Source organism: Dreissena polymorpha, chromosome 3 (genome assembly GCF_020536995.1).
Source record: "Dreissena polymorpha isolate Duluth1 chromosome 3, UMN_Dpol_1.0, whole genome shotgun sequence".
Taxonomy (NCBI): Eukaryota; Metazoa; Mollusca; class Bivalvia; order Myida; family Dreissenidae; genus Dreissena; species Dreissena polymorpha.
In genome coordinates this window covers 64434920-64462640 of record NC_068357.1, presented here as the reverse complement: position 1 = coordinate 64462640, position 27721 = coordinate 64434920, and the positions used below count along the sequence as shown (strand labels likewise).

The window sequence follows — 27721 nt, the reverse complement described above, 5'->3', positions numbered from 1 at the left end:
TGGTTACATAGACCACTTGTAAGTAGCGTTTATTTCATGGCCGTCCGTGTTGCGCATGTGCGCAGGAGTTCGTACACGTGTTTCTCGTCGAGTTGACCCTGCTAAATTCACTCGATGCATTTAATCTTGAAGGATGGCGACATACCAAGTACGCTGGATTTCTTTTCTTCCGGGTACAAGACCACACCTAAATTTTGAAAATCTTTGCACTGGAAATTGAAGCTAGCATTCAAAACCAACCGGAAGCAGTTGTGAAAACAAAATTAACAGCGCAAAGCTAGCAAACTTTTATTCATTCAATATTTTAATTACAGATTAATATCAATTATATATATCAATTATATTTGATTTCAATTTATACAATCACAACTATCTTCTACGATAAAAAACGAAAGTAGCATGCGGGTCAAACTTTGCAATATTGTGTGTTATCGGACAATAAGCGTATACGCAACTTTTCCTATAGCAACCAATTAATTTACACAAGTTTACATATTCTAATATACAGCTCTATCGCATGAATTATTATATTCTAAAATCCACATTATCATTCTCCATTTTAGCAAATAAAGTAGAGATGCTACATTAATGTTAATTGTTGATTTTTCATAAGTTCTCATGTTCTTACGCAGGACAGTATTCGGAAATCGGTCAGCTTTTTTCGGATCTAAATGATATTTCTTATACGCTAAGACCTTCTTTGAAACTATGTTATGACATTTCCATATTGGTCTTATTGTTTTGTAAAATGGTGGACACCGAGTTAGATTTAATATTAAGGTGCTGTTAGACGATTAGAATTTTTTATTAATAATAAATCTTGAATCTGCCCACTTCTCAGATGAATTCTCAGATCCAAAAATCATCTGTATTTATAAAACTGAACAAAATAATACATTTTGATTAAGTTAGAACAATTAAATCATATTCGAGATTGATTGCTTTTAAGTATCTTCATGTAGGATTAAGACCATTATGAATACGAAAATGTGCTAACAAGCATACTGTACGGCACAAATGATGTCTAACTTAAAAGGGAACATCCAAATATGTTTGTTAAAAACCTATGCCTCTCTCGTCAAACACAACACAACACTTGGGCGTGTGAGCCAATACTAGAGCTTCGACGCAAGCATGGCCAAATATTGGAGATACAACACCTATGACAGGCATCCTTTGTTGGTCTTCAGCTCCTTAACGAAATTGTTCATTACGGTCTGTAACAGGGGTTTGTACGCTGGATCGATGACAAGCGCCGTGCCCGTCAGTTCATATTTCAAACTGAAAGTGTAGGCGATAATGAAAATCAACAAAGTAAACCACTGCACCAGAAGACAAGGTATATTTTAGTATTAATTTATGGCAATTGAATTATGTTTATTGTAATGTATCGTCACACAAACCCCAACGCATCCAGTAACGCACAACATTCACGTGCAATTTGATGTTACAGATCATAAAATAATCGACAATTTTACGAATTGATGAAGAATATACGCACGAAACAAAACATTTAACATGTTACTTTTTCAATAATGATCAGCCGATGTTATCTTAATTGAGCGTTTAAGAGTCCAAAAAATGGTACCTTTATATTAAGTGTTTCTTGAATTAAACATGCTTTAATATGATGAATAATTGTAATTTAAATAAATATTTTTATTATATAAAACCGCATTGTGCTCATAGGCAGTCAAGTGTTTCACCGATAAACAATGACATAAACGTGTCAGGATATATGCAACTGTGTTACCTGATCCCTCCCGCGTCGTTGAAAGCTGTCCCTTCCTTTCCTATAACGTAATAGATCTTTTTCTCTGTCAAGGCCGGTTGCGTACATCCAATGGGCCATTCAAATTCAATTGCGTCATCCACTTCCATCTTTTGATGACCTTTAATAAACAAATAGACAAGCTTAATAGTGCACGCAAAATGAATACTAGGAAACATGTAATGTTCAAATGTGTTTATTCTACAACACACGAAAACTATGCTTAGTTAATAAGTTAGTACATAATTCTAACACTTTTAGATATGACTAATTTCTTCTACACGAGCAATTAAAAAATCCAAACTCGATATGTTTTTGCCGCTTTTTACAAAAGTACTTAAACAACATTATGGCTGTAATTTAATCGGCACTTGTTATAGAAAAGTAGTTTAAATACACACTCCGCATACTTGTCATTATCAATAACTGACCACTTCCATACTTGAGACAGAGGTAGTGTGATAATGGACGTAGATAGTCATTTCATGACAAATTCCTACACACATTGTGCGACAGGGCCGATAATCTAACACGCGATCGTTTGATGTGCTGCCGAGCGCACGAACAACGGAGCTAATCGACCCTGATCAATTTTTCTAGACATAATATTTACCTTGTAGCGGTGCCTCCTTTATAATAGCTTGTGCAGACTGTATCTCCCTTGTCGAATCGTAATCTACCGTTTCCACCTCGACTTTAACAACTACAGATAACACAACAAAGAAAAGAAAATATATAGGATATGTGAGTACCGAACTCGTTCACATGCCGTATCAAATGGTACTACATGCCGTATCAAATGGTACTGATATCAGATGATATCAAAGGTCATCATCCACAGATTACATTTATTATTCCACTTTGTCTAAACATTGGTCTGTTTTTTAATAACGCAACTATTCAGCGATTGAGTACAGCACATTAAGCTAATGAGATCGTTTTGATTGATGTAGCTTTGCTTGTTAAGAGATTAAGCATATTCAAAATAAAATAAAGCTTATTTTATGTTAAAATCACGTAGACAGCAGACAGAATTCCACGTGCAAGGTTCGGTTTTAATATGTGCAATTTCAACACTTGATGAAAACAACAAAACATGACACCACACGGATTTTGAATAATGCAATTTACATTTTTTTAATTCATGAACGTATGCGTACAATTTAGAAATGTAACTTGAGACGAAGTCAAGGTCAAACCGGGTAAGATAAAATAACATAACGCATTGTTATCGCAATTTCTGATAAGGCAACAATTTTAATTCATACCAATCCTACTTAGTTTAAAACCAGAAGAAAAAAAGGCCTTGAAAGTTGGCCGCGTTCTTCGACGTTATTGCGCACGGATTGAACACTTGATAAGATAAAACTTGTAAAATTCATACAAACAGGCTATTTCACGAGTCGTAAATGTATACTACGACATTGTCAATAGTGTATCATCTACACGTTGGGGACCTTAATAATTAATGTCATGGGCGGGTTTAAAAGATTGTTTCGATTGTTAACGAAACACCTTATTTCACCACATTTTGCCAGTGATTCGAGAGTTTGTGTAATGGAATTGCGTCATATCATTTTTCCGACGACCTGAAAAATGTGTAAAATGTGTGGACTGCTATACCATAGTGAGCTTTCTCAAAGTTGCACGCATATTCCATTAATGCATCGACTGGTTTGGGAAGATTCTTTCGTTGAGCCGGACTCGCCTGATTAACTTTCAAAGCCATTTCGAACAGCTCCTGATTCACTTGCTTAACACACTGACCTTAAACATATGAGCATAATTAAGCTAAAATACATGATTTTACAAGAAAGAAATAGGCACGAAACACAGTCCAGAGAAACAGGTAATCAAAAGAAACTAGATTTTTTGTATTATACTTGTTTAAGCAAATGTTCTTGCAATTGATATATCCTCATATTCAATATGTGTCGATTCTTAAACTGTGCCGGATTAAACAGTTACAACTTAAGATTAGTTTTATCTGTTTATTCTAAAGCGAATTTTTAAATGAAAATATATTTTTATTAATTTATATAAACACACAATTTTAAATAATGTATATAAACACATTTTCTCTATATTCTTTTGGGCGATTATTTACGAAAACTCTCAACATTTGCTTTAGTGAAACAACAGGCATGTTATACATATTACACAGTAACTTTCGTACAACCGTGCACATGAATAGCTTTTGTTCATATTTTAATGCAATTATTATTTAAAATTAGTTTGATGTACACATGTGAACTCACATCTATTAGTATAGCTTAATTGCGATCAAAAGGTTCTCATTAAAGTCAATTATCCACTTATTCTCCACATGACATAACACATAGAAGCATCATTTTGATAATTATTATTTTCATAGACAACTTCTGTTCATAGATTTGTTATTCCCTTACTTTGCATGCATTGACACTGGTCGCTACCGTCGTCACAATTGTACTTTATTTCAAGTCCATGATTTTGGCCAATGCCATACTGCTTCATACATGAGCGTTCTGAAAAAAACCATTAATTTTAAGGGACCTTTTCACGTTTTGGTATATTGAAAAATGTTTCGGATTCGCAAATTCGTTGTTGCTATGATATTGTGAGAAAACAGTTATACTGAACATAAACTATGCTCTAAATATCCCATATTATAATATTTTGGCGCTTTTAAAGCCTGACAATAATAAAGCGATACAAAAGCGAAAATATTGAATAAGTTGGATAGTTCTGTTGTTATCGTTATATCTTGTGACATTACGCAGATTGCTTATATTAAGTATAAAATACACCAATCACTATTTGAGCACGGATTGCCGATTTTTTTTAAACGCTACCAATACCCAAAGGGTCATTGATTCGCGCCCAGTTGATGATTTACTTTTCTCTTTCTTTAATTTTGTTCGTGTTTATACTGCGTCTATTTAGTTCCAATGTTTTGCATTTATTAATTTATAGCATTAAATGACACACTTCAATACATGCCAAAATCACTGAAAAGGTCCCTTTTAGTGCTGAATTCTATACTACAAGTGAGAGAATCTTTATCTTTTTTCAATACAGACTTATCTGTTGTATTCACCTGTAGGCCTAATTTAATCACAGACAATCCTCCTGTATTAATCTATATACCTCAAATATCAAGACAATATTTTGTGCTTTTTAAAATAACCAACACACAACACGTCTCATTATTAAAAATAAACTACATTGCGCATTACATCCAAGATCGATAGAATTGGACGTTTATTAATAATGCTTATTATCAGTTGTAAAAGCGTTTGCATGTACCCTACACGGCCAGGCTAGCTTTGTTTTAATATTCTATACATTTACTTATAAATATCGTTTTACTAAATAATAAAGAAATAGCGTGTTGAAAAACAGAATTTACAAGGTACTAATAGTTACACAGTTAGTAACTGACGGTGTATGGGATATACCCCTTCAGTAGTTTCATACCATACGAGTGCGAACCTTTGACATTATGCTTTACAAGTTACGACCAGTACGCATTCAGGCTCTTATTTATCCAGATATAGTTGCATATCTCACCTCCTACAAAAATGACCTAATCTGTTTGGCTTAGAGCGGTCACGTGCCCATAGAGTATTTTTCTTACACACCGAGTAATTTCCATACTACCCGAGTAATCGAGTAGTCGATTGAGATATACAGAAGACTCTCTCCAAACTGGATTGTCTCGGGACCGGCTTGGTCGTTCGGTTTTCAACGAGTTCCGGTTTACCAAGAGTAGACATATTGCCGAAATATTTATTGTATACATTGTGTACACAATCATATAAGAATACAACAAAATATATACATTTACATGTACCATGTGATAACTGTACTCATGTCATGTTTACGTTTAAAGTATTCTTCAAAAAATGTGTTTTATTAGGAATGTCAACGAATATCCGAATATCCGAATTATCGGTCCCGCACCGAATATTCGAATACTATTTTCCGAACAAATATTCGGAAGACAAAAATAAAAAATCGAGTAATTTCAAAGACTTGTTCCTCGTGTCATAGTGTTTATTCCGGTAAGCGCGATATTTCGTCGCTATGGTGATGACAGTATACCTGTCATAAATCCTGCTAATTGCCTACCTTAAGGAAACTTTTATTGATCAAAGACAGTCACTTATGTCAAAATGATAGGTGCAAATCGCGTCGCAATTAAAACACCGACCCGCACTTATTCTAATGACTTGAATAACATTTTAAATGATCAAAGATTAATGAGTAAAGAAAAAGCCGCCTTGGTGTAAAAACAAATAACAACTTATGCACAAGATTTTTTATTGACGTAAATCGCGTTCTCCAATCGAAAATGGTGCTGTTTTTTTTTCTCTAATTAAATTGAGTAAATGCGTATTGTATGGTTACAATCACGTTCTCCAATCAAAAAAGCTTTTAGAAAATAATTTACTCAACCTCTAATGAGTTTTTGCGTATCGTATGGTCCAAAGTTTAATAAATTACTCAATATTCAATCAGGTACTTTACTTAAAGAAATGTTTTTGGTATTTCGCCCTCATTTAATTGAAAATATTATCATTGCTACATGAATAAAGTAAATCTCTGTCAAATCAAAATGCCACCTACACCTTCCGCTGCTTGGAAGAATTTCACGAGACATGTACAGTGAAAGTGATGTATCATGTTCTGTGATCTATCCTATGGTGAGTGGATTAATGAACACGTGCTTAGTGGTTGAGGACACCGGCAGTTCTCTGATCTCGCGCGTTAAGGAGACAATACGTGATGAACTGATAAACGCTATCAGCCGACTTCAACGGAAACCGCGAAATCAACACCTGTGCTCGCATCTCTTCTAGATCCACGTCACAAGGGTCTCCCTTTCTTGTCACATGATCAACGTAAGATCGCAGAAGAGACCTTAGAGAGTCGTATGGACGAGGAACCGTTGAGATTGCCGTGACGTTCTCGCGTTTCTGATAAGATTGTGATGACATGCCGCGCAAACGTAGGAAGTTATAGTTTCTAGAGCAAGAGGATTCTGATGAACTTCAAAGATATGTGCTAGTGAAAATGGAACCGTCACGACTGGTGAAAACGTCACGAGAGCGAATTTCCTAAAGTCGCTCATGTTGCTAGAAGTGTCCTTTCTGTGCACACACACACACACACACACACACACACACACACACACACACACACACACACACACACCCACCCACACACCCACACACACACACACACACACACACACACACACACACACACACACACACACACACACACACACACACACACACACACACACACACACACACACACACACACACACACACACACACACACACACACACACACACACACACACACACACACACACACACACACACAACACACACACACACATACACACGCATACACACGCACACACAAACAGCGTCATATTTTCAAGACATTCATAGTCTCAGCAAGTCTTGTCAAATATACACATGCACGAACTTCACGATTTTTTGAAAAAGTCCGAGATCACTCTTTGCTTCAGTGCACATTTCTGCTTCACGATCTTAATCTCTGAACTGTTGATGAAGGTGTCTCCAGTTCCCAGGAAGTCGCCATCCGTCTCATGTCCGTACAGCTGCAGACGGCGAGCATGGTCGCGGATCTCTTTAAGAGTCACTGGAAGCACTTCCGGAGTTTCCTCTTGAGTCCACATCATCGGCGGCGTCGGCTGGATCGGCGGTGTCGGCGGGATCGGCGGCGTCGGCAGCGTCCTCTTTACAGCAGTTGACGATGTCTGCTTCACACTCGGATTCATGAGTCTCGACGTCTGTGTCAACTGATGTGAGCTCATCCAACTGGAACCGGAAATGCAGGACGATGTAAACGAGAGGGATGTCGTCGTCAAAGTACTCGTCGTCGGGGTACTCGTCGTCGCTGGTCTCCGTGGTCTCCACTGTGAATTCGCAGGCTCTGAAACACTTCTCGATCATTGAAGCTTGTGTTGCCTGCCACGCCTTAACTGTCCACTTGATGGCGTCCATGATCGTCACTGAACGACAAACACTGGCAGCGTCGTCAGTCTCTTCCATTGTGGCCAGCAGCGCTCACAGCATGAACCTGCTGTAGGCAGCCTTGAACGCTCTAATAACTCCCTGGTCCAGCGGCTGCAGCACGGACGTAGTGTTTGCCGGGAAAAAGCTCAACTGTACGTGGCTCAGGTTCAAGTTAGCGATGTGGGATGCAGCGTTGTCCAGGAATAACAAGATATTGCGTCCTTTCCTCCGCATCGCTGAATTCCCGTCCCGGAGCCTATCGGAGAACACAGCTGACGCCACCCACAAACGCTTATTACTGACGTAAGTTACACCAAAACGATCTCGTCGCACCTTCTTCAAGCAGCGGGTATTTGCTTTGCCAATGACCATCGGTGTCAGCTTCTTTCTTGTGGCGCTGCATGCGAAGAGGATGGTTATCCTATTCTTGTGCACTTGTACTCCCTTTGCACCGCTTCGCTCTCGTATGTTATGAAATTACTGATGGTGTATATCCCATACACCGTCAGTTACTAACGGTGTAACTAATAATATCCGTGTAATTCAGAGTCTGAATGCTAACCCATACGTACTGATTGTAACTTAACTTGTAAAATATGATGACTCCTGTAGAGATTTTAGTATTTACCAAATAATTTAAACTTAAGATATTTTGAACATTTTTTTACTTTTTATTTTTACAAACCTGGTTTATAGTAGTCGTACACCTTAATAGATGCGGGCTGACGACTTGAATCGTTGCCAGAAAAATGATCTTCTAGTCTGAATATAAGGTTGGTTGCATTACTCGTGATCTACAAACATGAATAAAATCCTCAATATGCGTTACAAATGAAATGCAACAATCAACAATCTTGATAACGCTGCACACTTGAGGTTTATTTAAAAATTAAAATGAATGTTTACAATATGCATTATTCGTATATGTTGAAATAAAAATGATTCGTAAGTAAAGTGTTTCAACTGATTAACTCCGTAATGGGTAGATTATGGATTAACATATAATCTAGTGTATAAATAAATACAGAAAAGATTTATGTAACGGAATTTATTTTTAAATGCGTTACGATAAATAGTAGAAACGTGCATTTTCGGCAAGATATCTACCGAAAACACTTAACACAAGGGTAACATTAATTAACCTTTAGGCGTAACATGTATACGTACACTGTTCAGGTAAAGGATGATAAATCCTTGACCGTCCGACGGCATTTCATAGCGCGGCAAGACCTTGTTGTTCTGCATCTATGATGCAAAAAAGGGAATATGACACTCAAGAAATTTTAACAAAAAATATTCTGGTTTAAAGTTACTGAATTGCATGACTCTCTACATTAAATATACGCATTTGTGTAAATGCGTAGGTGCAAGCTGAACACTTCGAACTAGAACACAAACATCCACATTTAAGCATTGCACCTCGAACAAAACAGCATTTGAAAAGCATTATCAGCATTTCTCAAATGAGTCTTAGATTTGGATGCACAATTAAACAAGTTATTTATGACAGTATCTTATTAATAAAAACACGTAGAGCATGTTTCCACACTAACATCATTGCATATAAGAAGTCCAATTTAAAGACTTGTGTTCAGACTTTCATTAATATCGTGTCACGTTACATTGTGTAAATACACATTGCACAAAATATTGAACGCGATAAGGGAAGCATTATATTAGATTAAGAAAATACGTATGTCGTCTCAGCAGAAGATTACAGTTATGCCTTACTGACCTTAATCAAGTCGGATTCCACAACTCGGATTCCTGTCTCCAAGTTGACCCTCACGATTGACATACCTGCGTCATTACTGGCCGACTTAGACCTATAAGTAAGCAGCGGAACGTATTGATATACACTGTTCTACAGAATGATGATGATAATAATAGTAGTAGTAGCAGTAGCAGTAGCAGAAGTAGTAGCAGTAGTAGTAGTAGTAGTAGTAGTAGTAGTAGTAGTAGTAGTAGTAGTAGTAGTAGTAGTAGTAGCAGCAGCAGCAGCAGCAGCAGCAGCAGCAGTAGTAGTAGTAGTAGTAGTAGTATTTTAACACGTATAAAACCGATAATACTGGTAACAACAATTATTACAGCGAAGAAACAAATACTCTATAAATAGACTATTAATTATTCCATTATTAACATCCTTACCGTACTGTGAATTGAATACATTTTTGATTTTGCACTCCTTGTATTGCCTGTCGCTTTTTACGGTCGATTATCATATCATCATCATAGTCAGGATCAACAGGATCGTTGCAATACCCACACACGTCACACTGCCTGAAAACGATGACAGTCAATATTATTGTTTAAAAGGTATGCGTGAAGTTGTCAGTCGTCATAGTGTGCGCATGTAGTAAATTATATTGAACGCCCACATTGACATTGCCCAGAAATATAATGCTTTTATTATTTGAAAATGATTTCAGCTGCACACTTAAAGTAAATCCTTTCAAGTTTCCTTTCTACAACTAAAATTGTTGTTTGATTCTTAAAGGGAAACACAATTGTACAGAACTTATATACAAGGAACAATTTGAGCAATAGTGGTACAACATGATTACATTATTTTTAGTTTATATGCAGTTAATTTGCTTATTGAATTGAATTCTAAATGGAGCAGATTCTTTCGAAGTGGTTTATCCCGAAACTAAAATATTTTGGCCAAATTTATGACAGTAACGAAACCATAAGTAAACAATAACATACTATACATGTTTGCAAATTGATCTACTCTGCAATTCGTACATTTTTATTATAGATTATTTTATATTTTCGTATTTTCCATATAAAAACCATATATTCATATTACGCCCATTTATTCATTGTTAATTAGTGAGACAAAAACCAAACAAATAGTTTAAAATAAGTGTATTTAAATTTGCTAAAAGATAAAGGCACACATACCTTCCAGCAAGAATACGCTGCGCATCTGGATTGTTTGCAATTGCGGAAATAACATTCTTCACAGATATGGTGCTGAAATCAAACGGGCACAGTTCGTCGTCCCGAGCCTTTCTGTTGTAAAACATTTCAATCTTCATTACACCCGACCCCCGTCCACTGACTGTTACATCGAATTTCCTGTCGTTTTCATCCACAGGAAGCTGAAACATTTAAGTACAAGACAATTTATGCATAGCTGTTTCTAGATATTTAAACCGACAGGCAAAAGTTTTATTAGCAAGAGTGTTTTATTTTCGTCGGTCGATAAGGAACTGATTTTTTTTTCTAACATGTTTTATTTCAATACTTCTCATACGTACATATAAAGTATGACATATAATACACTTATATAATGCAATGTAAGATGAAAATGTTACATATATAAATTATCTTAATAATAAAAATATGTTTAAAGTAAATTCAGTCAGAATAAACAATTATAAACATTACATAAAAAATCGGACAGTTACAAAAAAAGACCCGAATATTACACGTACGTAAACGAATTCGCAAGGTCTAACTGAAATTGTTTATGACTTTACAAAGCCTCAGAACTTACGTTTGAAATGAAAACTTGTGACGTTTCACTGTTTACAATCGTTTTCTTTCTCCACGCAACGCCTGCTTTTTCAATGTTCACTTCGAGGTTTGTGTCTGGATTGTACGTACGTGCGCTGTACGTCGCGAGAGCTTGCATGGCGACAACAGTGTCCTATAAAGCATTTTAATACTCGTTAAATTGCATATTCTATTAAAACGTAACGGCCAATATCGAAATCCTTTTATTTCATTTTATGTGATGGGAATATTTAAATTAAAAATAAATAATACATTTAATCACAACTCTTTTACTATTTCCATAAGTAACATACGTTACTAGAAATTATCCAAAGCTTTTACAACCTGTGTTGTATACCACACTCCAATTGCACTATTTTGTTGGGTCAACCACGCCACTATCTTATGACATGTCTTAAAGTCATCAAATTTCAAGAACGCAAGAAGAGCATATGCCGTCGTCTCCACATCATATGCGTTAGGGGCGCCGTTATGATTTGACCAGAATATTCTTCCTAGAACAATAAAATGTATAATATTGTATATTTGATTATTGTGTGTATTCTTCCGAGGTATTTATTACGACAAAAATATAAATTGTGTATTTAATGGAATGTTATACCTCCACGTGACACCATATGTTCAGAAAGGCATGCATTCCGTGAAGCAATATTCTATATTGACATCTTCATGCAGTTTGGTACTGATGCTATAATTAGACTGCAGCAGTTTTATGTGTATTCAGAAGACAAGAGTATCACGACACACACACTTATCACCTTTTATCATGGAAAATTCATTTGAGAATGGAACAGAATAGGGAATATTTCAGTTTGACACAGAATAAACAAGTTTCTTTTATACCTAATGGTAAAATATGACATTTCTGCAGTGAAATAGCAGCAGTGTAAATAACCAAATTGTTATTTTCACCGGTGAAAATAACACATTTTCGGAACTACTTTTCAATTTTTAGATTATCATATCAAGATTTTAAGGATCACGATTGAATTAAAATCGGTATTCCACCGAATCCAACAAATTTTCTTTTCATGTTATGCCTTTTCCCCGTTTATTTACATTGTAAAAGAGTTTAACTGGAGAATCTCGCTGGAATAGTGACATCATTTCGTCGCAAAAATGACGTCATTTTAAGGAATGAAATGTATTGAGGCACGCCACGGGAGAAAGTGTAACTTTTCAGCGAAAGGGAAACAGCTGTTAATAATTTTCTTGAAAAAGGGGCATAAAAGAAACACACAATTTGTTCAAGTCAGTGCAAGATCGTTTGTTATTTCACGAGTGATCATAGAAAATATATTTTCACGATTAAGGTAATAGGTACATTATGTAAACACATATTGTACATAAACTGCATTAATTCATGTAATTAAAATCGATACCTCCTATGTCCTTTCTGATGGCATACAACCTCTGCTTAAAGTCGTTATTTTTGGAACTGTCATATAATGCCAGCGCGTAGGTTGAAATTGCTAGTAAGTACGGATTATTTTCTATATTATTATAACGAACTCGCTCAAGAGCACTTATAGCACGACGTACAGACATTTCGACCTCCTGAAAAGTACAAATGCCATGAAAACTAGGTAAGAAATGGTTTAATCTTAGAAAATCTGACAAACAGGTCATGTTGGGTAAACAAATAACTTATTTTTATTAAAGGCTTCCCTTGCACTGCATTGTAATATTATATATATTAATTTTAATCATATAAACTATTTAGTTAACGAATACAAAAAATGCAAATGAAACTACACAAATCAACCAAGATGGTGTCGTATTGTGTGCTTGATTGTATTCCACATCGTATTTTACCTGTGTCCAATCAGTGCATTCTTGCAATGACGTCAGAACAAATGCAGTTAACGAGGGATCTAATGTCCTGTCTCCTTGTCCTAAAACACCCTGAAATAAAGCGTTGTTAAATAAAATTCATATTATTCTGTTTTATGACCGCTTATCATGTGCAATGGAGCGGAATCATCTGACTTAATCACTATTTAGATATGTGTGAAATAAATAGAACACGTAAATAACGGTTCAAAAATTCGTAGCGTTAAGACAAATGCATTTGATCATTGACTGCCATATTGCGCTTTGAAGTGGAACGTGGAACGAATTAGCTAAGGAACGCTGGAAAGCATTGTGTGCATTGTCATCGGTCACATGACTTTTGGATATAACATCACATTAGCATTAAAGATACATAACTGGGGTTAAAAAGCTCATAAGTTCATTTGAGTGAAATACTTTATTTGATATGTTTGATATTTTTTGTGAAAATATACTTAGTGTGTATTTGCTTGCAGGACCTAAATAACGTTTGTGCACTAGTCTCTATCCTTAAGGTCAACCAGTGACAATAGATGCGACATCACAATACAATCATAAGCACTATACATATGATCACAGACGTGTAGGCATTGAATAACACGAGCTTAAAGATACATTGTGTGTGTTTAGATCTAAAGTACAAAAGGTACAAAATAGCTATAAAAACAAATATTCAAGGCATCTATTTCACGAAAATAGGCCATTCACGCTTTAACGAAAATCTCTCGAATGCAATAATCGCACACTTGTATACGTTACGTATACTTTTCTGGGGTTTTCAACATATATAATTTCAAACAAAACATAATCGCACAAATTCAAACAATTTTTTTTAATTTCAGCTGCAACACTGAACATTTTATGTTTAGAGGCATATCAACGGCTAATGCGGTTTTGATTTTGAACAAAACGATTACAATTTAATGGGCGTTTATTAAATGGTGCTCGGCAAATAGGCAATGTAATTTGTTAATAAAAATATATACTTTTAAAATTATAAAAAACGGTTTCCCGGGGCACTATCTGTTTATTCTCGTATTAAGCTGCACGTTTGTATAGCATTATGAAATTCCCATTGAAGAGCGAGCGTTTTGTAAACGTATGGTTTATCCCTGCTAGAGGCGTGTAAAGAGTACTTGTTTTGTTTACAAAAAAATTATTTGCACGTGTTTTTACGATTTCTTCAAAACACATCTTTTGTGTTCTAAACTTGAGTGAAAAGTTGGTAATTTTTGTAGCACATGCCTTAATTAAGGAGAAATAGTGTCTGTACGCCCCTTTAATAAAATGCCTAAGTATTAGAACCGATTTGTATATACTTAGACACGTTAAAGTACCATATGCAAAATGTCGCTCCTAAAATCAACATAAGCATCAAAGTACACACGCACATAAGTAGTTAATTTTATTGTTTCAGAAGTTACATACCTGCATTTCACGATGATAAACTGGATGGTCGTCCCGATAGTCCCCAGATCCAATATTGTTATTTTTGGAAATGTAAGACAATGTCTTTTGAATGACATCTCTTCCGGAAATTCCTTGAACAACTTGTTCTGCTTGACAAAACACTTTGGCAATAAACGCTGTCAGCCTGAAAAGAAACATGTATATACCTCTATATGGTAAATCTTTTTTTCCAAACACATTCTTATTCAAAATAAAAAAAATAAATGTCGTATGGATACTCATTGGTCATTAGGCATCACAAGTGTGTAATGTCGTCTGGATATTAGTCATGGGTTGTTTCAAATAATGATCGTTCACTGCTAACATGTATGGCAAGAACAGCAAGGCGATTCCAAGGCAATAACGTACTCAAACTATAAATTGAAAACTCCCATGGTGCCAGAAGTAATAACAGTCATTTATAGTCATGTATAAGATAAAACAATAGCACGCCAGCTGGAAAGTAACGTATATGCAACATATATTGATTGCAAAGTTTATCTTTTTTCAAAGTAATCAAAGTACGCCAATATACATCAAAAGCAGCTGACGAATTCTTGTCAGGTCCATGGGGTGTTAGAGATGGACGAAGAAACTGTACATCTCATATTCTACCATCGTGAAGGAGGCTTAACATTATCTATGAGAAGTATTTTACTAATACAATACAATTGGATGGATAGTATAGTAAATGTCTGTCAAATGATAAATTGTTAAATGTTGTTAAAGGGGCCTTTTCACAGATTTTGGCATTTTTTAACTTATTCATTAAATGCTTTATATTGATAAATGTAAACATTGGATCGTAAAAGCTCCAGTAAAAAATCAAGAATAAAATAAAAAAAAAGGAAAAGAACATTGCCCGGAGCAGGTTTCGAACCAGTGACCCCTGGAGTCCTGCCAGAGTCCTGAAGTAAAAACGCTCTTACCTACTGAGCTATTCCGCCGAGTACACGTACTACACGTATTTTATACCTTATATAAGCAATCTTCGTAGTTTCACAAAATTTAACGACAAAAACAGAACTCTCCAAATTATTCAATCGTTTCGCGTTGCAACGCTTTATAATTTTTAGGTTTTAAAATCGTCAAAAGATGCATATAATGGCTATATTAGAGCATGGTAAATGTTCAGTATTACTGTTTCCTCACAAATATCATAACCAAAACGAAACTTTGCGAATCTGAAACAACTTTTTTCAATTTTGTCAATTTACCAAAGCGTGAAAAGATCCCTTTAAATCAAATGAAGGGTTTAACAAACCAGCATAATGTGGAAACGATTACCCACAGATGCTTTCAAACAAAAGGTGAAATACTCTGCACTTTGGTAACACTTACTCTTAACTCTCAATATGTGTTGTAATGCACAATATAATCTACTATCGTTAAGCGGATGTCTTGGAAAAAGCCCGTATTGACTTAAACACCTGATTCAAAAATCAATTACACAACAAACGAGAAATATCGGTGTGTAATGTTAGTTTTTATGACATGATTTTTAAATAACATAAACATTCTTAAAATTGCTAAATATTGATGACAATTGCATTTTGTCAAGGATGTTAAATATTTCCAACGATTGAGATAATTTGTGAATAAACCCGTGTATACACGAACAGTAAAGATATTAAATATGCATTTTGGTAGGTGTCCATTATTATAGAGCAAATGTTACCTCGTGTTAAAAATGGAACATTTCTTATGCAGCATTATCTTTAATTGACCTCCGTTGAAAGATAAGCACGGTCATATAAGATAATGGTAAGAAACAGTAAATTTCATTTCACTAGGCTTCGAAACTTTCTTATCTAAACTAATCAAAATAAACATTGAATGGTCAAAAGTGTGTTTTGCTAAAACAACAATATTTTAATTTACAGAGGATTTTAACAAATAAATATGTGTGTCAAACAATGCCGTATGCATTGTTACGTGATAATATTGCTCATTTACCATACGCATAAGTTAAGTCATTGGTCTATTCGCTGTTATCTGGTATAATCCTAAATAATCATCTTAATTACAATTCATTAAGGATGTTCGATCGTTTCGTGAAAATTTTCAAAATATCTGGAATGCTATAATTTTTGTATGGTGATTAATGGATCTGTATCTGAAATAAATAAAAAATAAAAAGGGGGTCACCGTGAATAATTTTGAGATAATGAAGGATTTTAAATGCCATGTGCGTTTGAGGAATGGTCATTTTTGCGGGGAATAAAATTGAGGTTACGGTAAAAACTGTGTGTGTAATACATTTAAAATGGCCTAGTAATATTGAGATTGTATTAGATGTGCAACTGTAACCTTTGTATTATCATACTGAACACATTTAAAACCAAAACTATTGGAAATCGTAACAAATAATGAGACATAAGTTTGACTAGTATTTTGTTTGTTTTGAACTTTTTATTGCACAGTTCAAATCGATGACATGCAATACAGATACATATTTCTGTTGATGTAATTTTCATATTCATTTGAAGTTCTCAATAATTAAATGAAACTAGCTTAGCATTAAAATGAAGTAAAGAAATTGATATGTCACCGTCGATTTTTTTTTTGCTACAGACATTTTAATATGGACTTAATTTCAAAAATATGATAACTAACATTGTAATAGTAATTAAGCCAAATAAATATAATAACTGCTCCATAACAAATCAAATTATCAACTGAAATGTGACACACGTAGACATATTTATAATATACATACTTATGAAAATATTTTAGATGTAACAAATGAAAAAACAATGTTGATGTTCAGATAAACATCTTTAATTACCCCTCCCAACTGCTACCCATGTTGTGGGTTGTCAAGTTAACATATGTAATTTTAAATTTATTATTTTAGAACTTTGTGATGTGTTTTAAAAGAAAACCAGACATCAATAAATATATTACAGATTTCAAAAAGTACTGCTTTGTGCTGTGATACACTATTGTTTAGTGAACGGCATTGTTACAGATACTGCAAAAAGAATGTCAATGAAAAAAGGTATTGTTCATATTTTATGTTGTTCACATTTATAATAAGGCTTCCTTTAGGATGTCAAAAGCTGAACACATGACAAATACATTTGTCTTTTTTGGGGCCATCTGAAGTTAATTTTTCAGTGTTTGCTTAAACAACCAGATAGCTTTGCCAAATTATAATTTATGAAATTCAAGATAATGATTATTTCACTTTTATTCGGACATAGAATACTGTAAAATATGTGAAACAAATCACACACATTAAGCAAAGCCATGTTTGCCATTCAGTAACAAAAATGTGTTGTTGTCCATATATAGGATATACATGTACACAACAACTACTAATGTACGCAACGACTATCATAATTCCGACTTCGCAAATACTTTTTATCAGATTAGTACATCTACAAAAAAGCAACATAGATTACAATTAGTGGCACTATTATGTTTCATACTGTTTAACCATCTGTGGTTTAATGCATTGTCAAAAATATCTTACAACTTAGGTGAAACATGAAAATACAACTGACATAAGAATCACAACTTTGTTTGTCATTGAGAAGCAAAACAATTTATAGAACAGCTATTAGATTTCATAGCTAATCTATGTACAAGATAACAATTTCAATTGGTTAGATGTCAGACAACAAATAACTCGCTGTTACACATATTATTTTTTTCTGATTGTGTGACTCTTATTTGTCCGTTTGTAACCTCTGACAGGAGGCTCCTTAAACCACTCAGTCCATTTGTTATTGACACAGTACTCAAATTTGTAAGTTGCAATCCACTTCCTGCAACTTTCCTTGCAACACCTTGACTTATAACTTTTTTATCAATGATTGTTTGCAAATATTTTATGTTGAAAGCAACATTTCGTGACACATTATATGCTAATACTGCTCGGTCATAGCTGAATGAATATTTGTTTACAATATTCTGGTCAAGAGCAACATAGTTCACTAACTTTTGTAAAGCTAAAACATCATGTAGAGCGCCATATGCGATGTATGATTTACCAATGACATCTTTAACTAAATGTTCCTGCTTTTATGATTTCATATTTGGTAATACGTTATTTAACATTGTATAAGTATCTAAAAATATAAAGAAGTGAAACTCCAGCTGCTGGAGCAGTATTGAATTTTCATTAAAAACAATTAGTTGGTCCTTTATTTAAGGCAAGTGACCGATTGCCCAAACAGTACAAAACAGCACAATACAGCACACTACAAACCAACATAAACACACAAGGTTTCTTAAAAAATAATAAAAACACAATACCGCTACCAGCCTCTGAAGGCTGAAAATATAAATCTTTTGCTGAAAATCAAACCTTTTTCCACAATTATGGATAGCATGGAGCAATACTTTACAATCAAAATACTCTATATTATGCCCTACTAAAATAACTGGCGAACATTTCTGTAAGAATGTTATAAAACTTTTTAATGCAGATTTGATTGGGACAGTTGTTACTGTTGTCCTTTGATAAGCATAGACTCGCCAACAACTGTCACTCCAGTTATTTCTGACGCTTTTAAGGACATCTTCTCTGGCATCACATATGTCGAAAACTGACCAGTTGTATGTTCTGCAGCTATCTGAATTATGAGAGAAGTACGCTCTAAAAAATGTTACATAGAAATTGCACAAAATCAATTTAGCCATTGGTTGCTCACCCAAGTACAATGCAAACTTTTAAAAATACTTTGAAGTGTTAACTTTAAACATAAAAGGCAAAAAAATTGCCCCCCCCCCCACACCCAGGTCAGGACTTATTTTGAAGCATAATTTGAACAATCGTAGAAGAGGTTCCTTACCATCCACTCTCTATGCATTGTGGTTTCAGAGATTGTTTTAGTTGAAGAGTTATTGATTGAAAACAATTTTCACACTTAGAGTGATATGACTTTTGACAATAATTACAAAAGGGGTTATATACTGCCGAATGTCTATGCACATGGAACGTAAAAAGCCAATATGTGAATAAGTTGATGAATTATTGATCGGAAACTAAATGGTCTACCGACAAACCAACATCCAGCAAAACAATATTACCCATCTTCTTCCAAGGAGGGCATAATAATTGTTATTATGAAAATTGAAACGCTCTTTTCTTCACTTCATGGATATATGAAAGTAAGTTTTTGGCATCTAATTTATTCATAAAGCTGAAGGAGTGAAGAAAAGAGTGTTTCAATTCTTAAATTACGCACGACAACATACTATAGCCAGTTGCGGGTAATGCAACATTGCATCATCTCTGTGGAATGTACTATCATTTAACAATAAAGATTAAGAATGATTTATTATATGAAAACAAAATGAAAAACTAGTCTGAACATAACTCTTGTTGCAATGCAATCATATGCTAAGTTGACTAACAATTCACATGCTATCCCACATTGAGTTACTCAACAGTAGCAGGTTGAATTCTGTTATTAGTAAATATGTATATTCTTTAATATATAAGTTCAACTTTGGAGATTTAGAGTACCAAAATACCTGAATTGGACTAAGATAAACTTCTGTATGTGCAACACTGTGAATAAGGAATATGTTAAAAATAAACTTTACCTAACCCTGTTGTTTCCAAATCAAAGAAAACAAATTCCTTCCCAGAAGTGTCTAGTCCTGCTGGACCAGGCTTGGTACAGGTGGAGATATAGTTGTTACTTCAACATCTTGGTCCTTTATGTTTGAGCTGCACGTTGGTCCCTCTCGTTCTTCTTGCACTATGTCCCTTGAATGCCTGAGACAGGAATATCCCATTGAAAAATGTGCTTGCGCCTTCGAGGGTTTTCTCCGATTTTTATTTAAAGAATTGATTACACAGCAGATTGATACTTTTACAATATTCAATTTACAAACATTAGCATATGCTTTTATATGTTACTACTACTTGACATATATTATTGGTGGATCTATTGAAACAATCTCGAATTAGAAAAGTGTCCACATGACACGGATGCCCCAAACTCCAACTGTGTCACTACATAAAAGCACAACCGTGTAAATGATCCATACAATTGGAAGAAACCCAGGATTCGGCATGGCACATATTTGAACTTGGCCTAGATATTATCTAGAAACAACTTCTGAACAAATTTGGTAAAGATCGGATGAAAACTATTTGTATTACATAGCGGACACCAAAGGTGTGACGGACTGACAGACCGACTCACGGACAGTGCAAAAACTATATGCCGCGCGTTAGGGACATACAAATGAAGAATACCGTTTTTAAAAATAAAATGCCCTTAATTAAAAATACCGTTTCAGTTTGAGTCTTATGCGTCGCTGTTTTGCTGCACGAGTAACAGCTATAGCTTTTCTTTTTCTGTGCTGAAGGTCACGAAGAAGAGCCAGTGTCGATGTGAAAGTCCCAGATGAAACACCCAGTTTTCTGATTAACCTGAAACAGATTGCAGTAAATAACAAAACAGTTAATAGTGCTAATTGCTAGAATATGTTTATGTGGAATGAAATAATATGCAAAAATGTCAATAATGTACAAAGTTTATAAATGGAATAATTTATTGTGTACTGTGAAATAATTGACAAAATAAAATGCTATTTTTTAATGTTGTATTCTATTACGGGTATTAAAAAGCACAAGTTGCCTTTCAATCATGATGTGAATTGGTGTTTTTTTTTCAATGAACAGTGTGAGGTAAACATTTATAAATGACTCAAGCATCTAATTTATAATAAATAAATCAATAAGAAACTAATGTACTAATGTTAGTACATTAACTCCTTAACTCCCAGTTAACCAAACATTACATTCTGTTGGATCAAATTCCCATGGACAAAAAAAGATATGGATGCATGACTAACAGACAATTACTTCAATGTGTCAATGTATACATAACAATTTAAACCCCTACAGGAAGAAATGATGCATCTAGTGTCTGACCACAGTACACATTAATTGAATATTTAACAAATGTACATAATCTGTTTGTTTTTATTTGTATTTTGGTTGAAGATTAATTACGGGTTATTATTGTTTACTTACTGATGTGCCTTTACCCACAACCCCACAAATACCCAGAGATATTTAAAGTCATAAACAAACTTATCATGTTTGATTTGAATCCAATTACCAAATCTGTCTATTAATCTCATTCATGGAAATAAGTTAGGAAAATCATAAGTATTACAATGACGTAATACAAAAACTGCTCATGATCAGATAAACTAAAAACAAATCAAATATCATTTCATGACAGCATGCAGAACTTGTAAAGTATTATATAACATCAGATATATTACCTTTGTGAGATAACAGCTGCCAAGGTTTTTCTGTGCTACACCAGCAGCAACCCTAAAATTCAAATCAGCTGACCCAGATAGATGAAGATGTTTGGGAGCTTTGCTGGCTATGTACTTGTTGAGACTATCGTTGGCTTGAGTACTGCCCAACATGCTTTATTTGGGGGCTATGTTTTGTCAGCACCAAAAACATCAAGCAATGCCGCCTTCATTAAAGGGTTGGTCAGTGGTCTTCCATAGGGTAAGGAGGAATATTTAGCAGAGCTGTTATGAATAAATCTGCACCATGTATCATCACAGAAAGAATGATCACCAAACACATGTCCAACAACAGCATACATACCACGTGAACTGCCGACAGGGCTTAGTTTATTCTGTGATATATTGTAGTTGAATAATTTAAGATTATAGTTGCTAATTTTTTTGTTTAAATTTGAAAAGGTTTTTTGCATGTCATACAGACAAATGGCCAGATTTTTTTCACATGATTTTTGTCAGATCTTTTCTCTACAATATGAGGAGCATTGGATTTCAGTCTTGCTGCTGTTGTGGTGTCATCATCACCCACTATCCCTGTAACATTTACACCTTTTATTTCCAGTTTCAATGATCATTTCAGTGACCATGTCTGGTTCCATGGCCTTAGCGGAACCACTCCAATTCTTTCTACAATCTTGTAGCTTGCATGGGTCATTACCATTTTCTTGTGCTGACTGCATACAGGTTTTGCTACGGACGGCATATGCCAAGACCTTACCCGTCTTCGTGCCGACCATTGAGAAGTGTCCTTGAAATATATAAGCTAACAATATGGGCATCTCGAAGCATTCCATTCATAGAGGTAAAAACATTTACTGATCATGAAAGTATGTCGGTCTTCAATTGTTTAATATTAATTGTCTGCAGATAATATTAACATTTTTGGTAATTACACAACATTAGTTTATATGGTCGCCATAAATTAATAAAATTGATTTCATGTAGTTCATTGAATGTAATTGGTTTATAAAGCCTTATATTATAATTAAACTAACAAGAAGCAGTGTGCATGCTAGCAGTTCGTTTACATATTTTCACCTGACAAATTACCATACGCCCTTCCACTGCCTCTTTTCTGCCATCCTGCATCCGCACTGACATCAATCTCATTGTTAGGCCTGTCAAGATATATTAAAATCGTACACAAAAACAAACATTTAGCAGCAAAGTGTTAAACAGTGATTCATACAAACACTACAGATAGCTGTTAATCTTCGTTCACCTAAATTCAAATCAGTAATAGTAATTTGCATAATACAATTACAATTGCCGTTGGTTTCACTTGATTACATTATTATGATTGGCTAGAGTATATAACGCGACTGGGGTTTGTTTTTCGATTAAGAGAGTCGCCTCCACAAGGCGCACACGGAAACCAAGCGTGGGACTTCTTGGATATATTATGCCATGTAAGACATGTACACGTCGGATATTGCGTATTGAAAAAGGAGGCGCTTACTAAATTCATACGCGAATTAATCCCCAAAACTCCCCTTTATACATCATTGAAGAAAAGAAAAGAGTGTTTCAATTTTTAAGTACATAACTTACAAATCATAGACTATGTATAATACTGAATATCTTAGGTCAACTTTAGAACACAAAGAGCATTATTTCTGAAATAATCAGCATCGTTCATAAAATTTAGATATTCATCACATAAACATTCCTTCTGAAGAGCATGGTGTGGCTGGCAGCAAGTGTTTTTTAAATTCACAGAATACTGTTGATTTGTCTGACCCCAACACAAGCATGGCTATAAAGATTAATTTCATATAAATTAACATAAAAACAATGAAATTTCTGGAGATTTACTAGCTGTAATCATATTGTGTGATATTTAACTGAAGTGAAGTGGAATCTAAGAGACACAATGAGAACACATAACATGAGTTTTTTTAATAAAAATTATTTTAACAAGGGACAAAATTGTCACAAAACCAGGTTTTCATTGTGAAAAAAAAATCTGATAAAGGGAGAAAACTCAAACTGAACTTTTGAAATGACAGAAAAAAATTAACCCCTTTGTAATTTTTTTTTTTTTTAAATCTATTTTTAGTCGTGGCGACCTTGACATTGGAGATATTGACGTGATTCTTTCGTGGGACACACCGTCCCATGATGGTGAACAAATGTGCCAAATGATTTTAAAATCTCACAATGAATGACATAGTTATGGCCAGGATAAGCTCATTTATGGCCATTTTTGACCTTTGAACTCAAAGTGTGACCTTGACCTTGGAGATATCGACGTAATTATTTCGCGCGACACACCGTCCAATGATGGTGAACAAATGTGCCAAATGATTTTAAAATCTGACGATGAACGACATAGTTATGGCTCGGACAAGCTCATTAATGGCCATTTTTGACCTTTGAACTCAAAGTGTGACCTTGACCTTGGAGATATCGACGTAATTATTTCGCGCGACACACCGTCCAATGATGGTGAACAAATGTGCCAAATGATTTTAAAATCTGACAATGAACGACATAGTTATGGCCCGGACAAGCTTATTCCGCCAGCCCGCCAGCCCGCCAGCCAGCCAGCCAGCCAGCCCGCCAGCCAGCCCGCCCGCATTCGCCAATCTAATAACCAGTTTTTTCCTTCGGAAAACCTGGTTAAAAAACAATTCATTATACTATTCGATCTACAAAATTAAACATAATTTTATAAGGCCTAGGGATGTACGAACACACGAATAATTATCAATTTAAGTCCTTTATTTTCAAAACCAATACGTTTTTGATAAATTGAGAATATTTATGTTTCGTACAAATGTCAAATTGCATATGTATTATTAATAAATAGGGATGCAGGAAGAAAATAAACTTATGTCACTTTCAAATATAACTCAGGACAGCCATTCACATTCTACTGTAATTGTGTTTACTGGCATTAAATCAGACAAAATACGAAAGAAATAAATTGCAAGTAGAATATGAAACAAATGGATGCATGTAGACAACATAGGAATAACTTACAGATAACAATGTATTCAACATTATCAGTAATTTAGACAATCAATCATGATATAATGCATACATGCACCAAAAACACAAAAACGTCTTACCCAATGCTAGCTTTGTGTTCATGTCATAAACTCTGCTATGTTTCCGTCCAGTAGCCACATTATCAATTGCAACACAATTGCTACACGGTATGTCCAATACACATGCCAGTCCGAAATCCCTGTTTTCTACTGTGTTAAGTAAACTTATGGGTTTTTGACAAGCACTGCATGCTGAAAGCGATTCGGCCAATGTGTCGAGTTCAACGACACGTCTACCAATTTTCCAACTGGCATAGCTGTTGTCACTTGTGATCACGCTTACCGACAATCCGATAGAAAAATCATCCAAATAACAATGGCCATTACTGAAATCATGATTGTCGGTTGTAATTTTATTTAAATCCAAATTGTTCTTTGGAACGTTTTTTGAAAATTTACCTTTGAGGTTTCGTTTTGTATGCCGAATTTTATCCAAATTAGACATTTTAACTGAAAATAATTAAGCAAAATTAAATATGAAAACCAAGTATCTATTTGTTGACAAATTATCGTCTGGTTATTAATAGACGCTTACATTCGCACCGAAAATAACATCTACAGCGTTACCAAGCGTTTCATCGATGTAGATCACAAAATGACGTCAAGCAATCGAATGCTTGTTTTCATTGCAGTAAATCTCGAAAATATGGAAATGACGAAAATTGAAACCGTGAACATATATAAAGGTTTTAAATTTTCACGATATATTGAATCAATTACCGTAAAGTGGAAACGATCGAACAGTCTTAAATAGAGAATACTATGTTAGTGTGATTGTGTATTTAAATTTATCCCACGAGTGAAGAAAGGTTTACATGGCGAGGCTTTGTAAGCCTTCCTGTGACGAGTAGGATACATTTAAGGACATAATCACACTTACATAGTTTTTTTATTTATCCTTCAATATTTTTTGTATTTAATTTATTCCTGATGCAGTCAAAATTGTAGTCTTTAATCGATAAAGCAGATACACATTACATTAACTGAATCTAACATTGCGTTGTAATATTAATTGTGATCTTTCCCGTTTACGGAACTCGAAATAGTCCTTAAGAATTCCATGCAAAAGAAGAGTAACGAGACAAAATATCGCTTAACGCCTCGATTCAAATTTAATCAGTGTTCCAAATGTTACATTCTCAAGTAGAACACAGACGTTTGTGTTCAAACTAGAATTCTTGTTTCACCACTGTTAAATACCAAAAAACAAAAATTGCTGCCATTTTGAAATTTACAAAATGTGTAGACACCTACGTGAAGCATGATTCAGCATTTATCTCCGCCGATATTGTTAATTTTTGTCTATAAACAACTATTCTTTTTACACACGTTTTATTAACTGACATAAAAAAGTAAAACATCTACTGGTTATTGTTCTACTGACCGAAATTGTGTAATAACCATGTTTATTTTCGTAAAGTTTAATTTGCTTTCATGACGAGTTAAAATTCTGGACACATTTCTTCATCGCCATCCATCTTTTCAATATTAAAGCATGGGATGTAAGCAGACATTTCTTTGTGGATAGACATTCTTTGATCGACTGACAAAGGAACGACTTATTCATCAAAGAAATTACCCTTTTAATTCAACATCGATTTCCTTCGAAAAGTTAAAGCACAGTTCACTCACAGGGGGAAGTTGCGAAAAAAATGTTTTATTTTTTATAATATATATAGACAAGGGACTCAACTAGCTGACCGATTGTTCGAGCCGATCAACTACAACGCCCCGTAGCTCTGTCAATAATACACCGAAAAGCACCAGCTCGGTCTCATTCGATGCCGGGGACATTTCTCTAATTGACCATTAACGTTGTATCACAATCGAGTCTGACAAAATGAAAATGCGAACGTCGCATTGCCACAAATTCCTTACTAGGACACAGGTTGATACCGAACCGAACTGTGAAATCGCTCCCCGGTAAAGAACAAATTTCAGCATTCGCTACGCTACAACCTCAAACTTCTAAATGGATCAATAAGGTAAACAAAATCAAACAATTACCCGCGAGCAATTCGAGCATTACACTCAACAAACGATAGGAAAACGAGAAGTTTGTCGATGACTCGGACGAATTGTACAAAAGTCGGCCATACTTTCATATTGTCTGTCCGGGGTGAAGGGAAATTCCGTCGCTGATTGTTTAAAATTACATAGATTATTGGTTCCTGAACAGTATGTATATTTGTTTGTTAAACGTATGTGATTTTGGAAACCAAAACCACGCCTTTCTTGAATAAACACTGTAAAGGGCGCCGTTTGTTGTAAACAATCAACAATAATTGAACGTCCCAAAAAACTATCCAAAACAATGCCGTTAGTCTCTTGGTTGTTAAAAGTTATAAGCCAACTTCTTCAAAAGAATGGCATTTTAATTGTAGGCTGACAGTACAATTAAATTGCCAATTAGCGAATTAATAACTGTCAACATTCCTTGACTAAGGTGGGTGGCCTTTTATCTGGGATGATAAAGAAGTCCAGATATAAAATAAATTAATGCCGTCATTCAATTATTCACTCATTCATGCAATCATTCACTAATTCATGTATTTATTCTTTTATTTTATGTATCATTATGCTCCACTTCAAAGAAGAGGGGGTATATTGTTATGCATTGGTCGGTCGGTCTGTAGTATCATGAAACTTCATAGGTACATTGATCATGACTGGTAGATGACCCCTATCGATTTTCAGGTCACTAAGTCAAAGGTCAAGGCCACAGTGACTCAAAAAAGTAAAATAGTTTCCGG

The 27721-nt window shown here is 34.8% G+C and overlaps 1 protein-coding gene and 1 long non-coding RNA gene across 2 annotated transcripts in view; both read right to left on the bottom strand.

Annotated features, from left to right (window-relative positions):
* Positions 1-274: 274 nt before the first annotated feature.
* LOC127874490 (complement C3-like) overlaps positions 275-27721 on the bottom strand; it is a 40847-nt gene continuing 13400 nt past the window's right edge. The window contains exons 3-17 of the mRNA XM_052418850.1: positions 14596-14761; positions 13150-13239; positions 12717-12891; positions 11659-11828; positions 11315-11467; positions 10717-10916; positions 9958-10089; positions 9545-9635; positions 8977-9054; positions 8495-8603; positions 4180-4278; positions 3395-3538; positions 2385-2474; positions 1754-1892; positions 275-1281 (exon numbers count right to left, since the gene is read on the bottom strand). Coding sequence (XP_052274810.1) covers positions 1161-1281; positions 1754-1892; positions 2385-2474; positions 3395-3538; positions 4180-4278; positions 8495-8603; positions 8977-9054; positions 9545-9635; positions 9958-10089; positions 10717-10916; positions 11315-11467; positions 11659-11828; positions 12717-12891; positions 13150-13239; positions 14596-14761 — 1957 coding nt within the window. The 3' untranslated portion in view covers positions 275-1160. The remainder of the gene's footprint in view (positions 1282-1753; positions 1893-2384; positions 2475-3394; positions 3539-4179; positions 4279-8494; positions 8604-8976; positions 9055-9544; positions 9636-9957; positions 10090-10716; positions 10917-11314; positions 11468-11658; positions 11829-12716; positions 12892-13149; positions 13240-14595; positions 14762-27721) is intronic.
* On the bottom strand, positions 17115-21003 carry LOC127874500 (uncharacterized). Its single transcript, XR_008046953.1, has 3 exons — positions 20873-21003; positions 20176-20350; positions 17115-19199 (listed from the first exon to the last, which is right to left on the bottom strand). It is a non-coding gene; the product is annotated as an uncharacterized LOC127874500 (long non-coding RNA).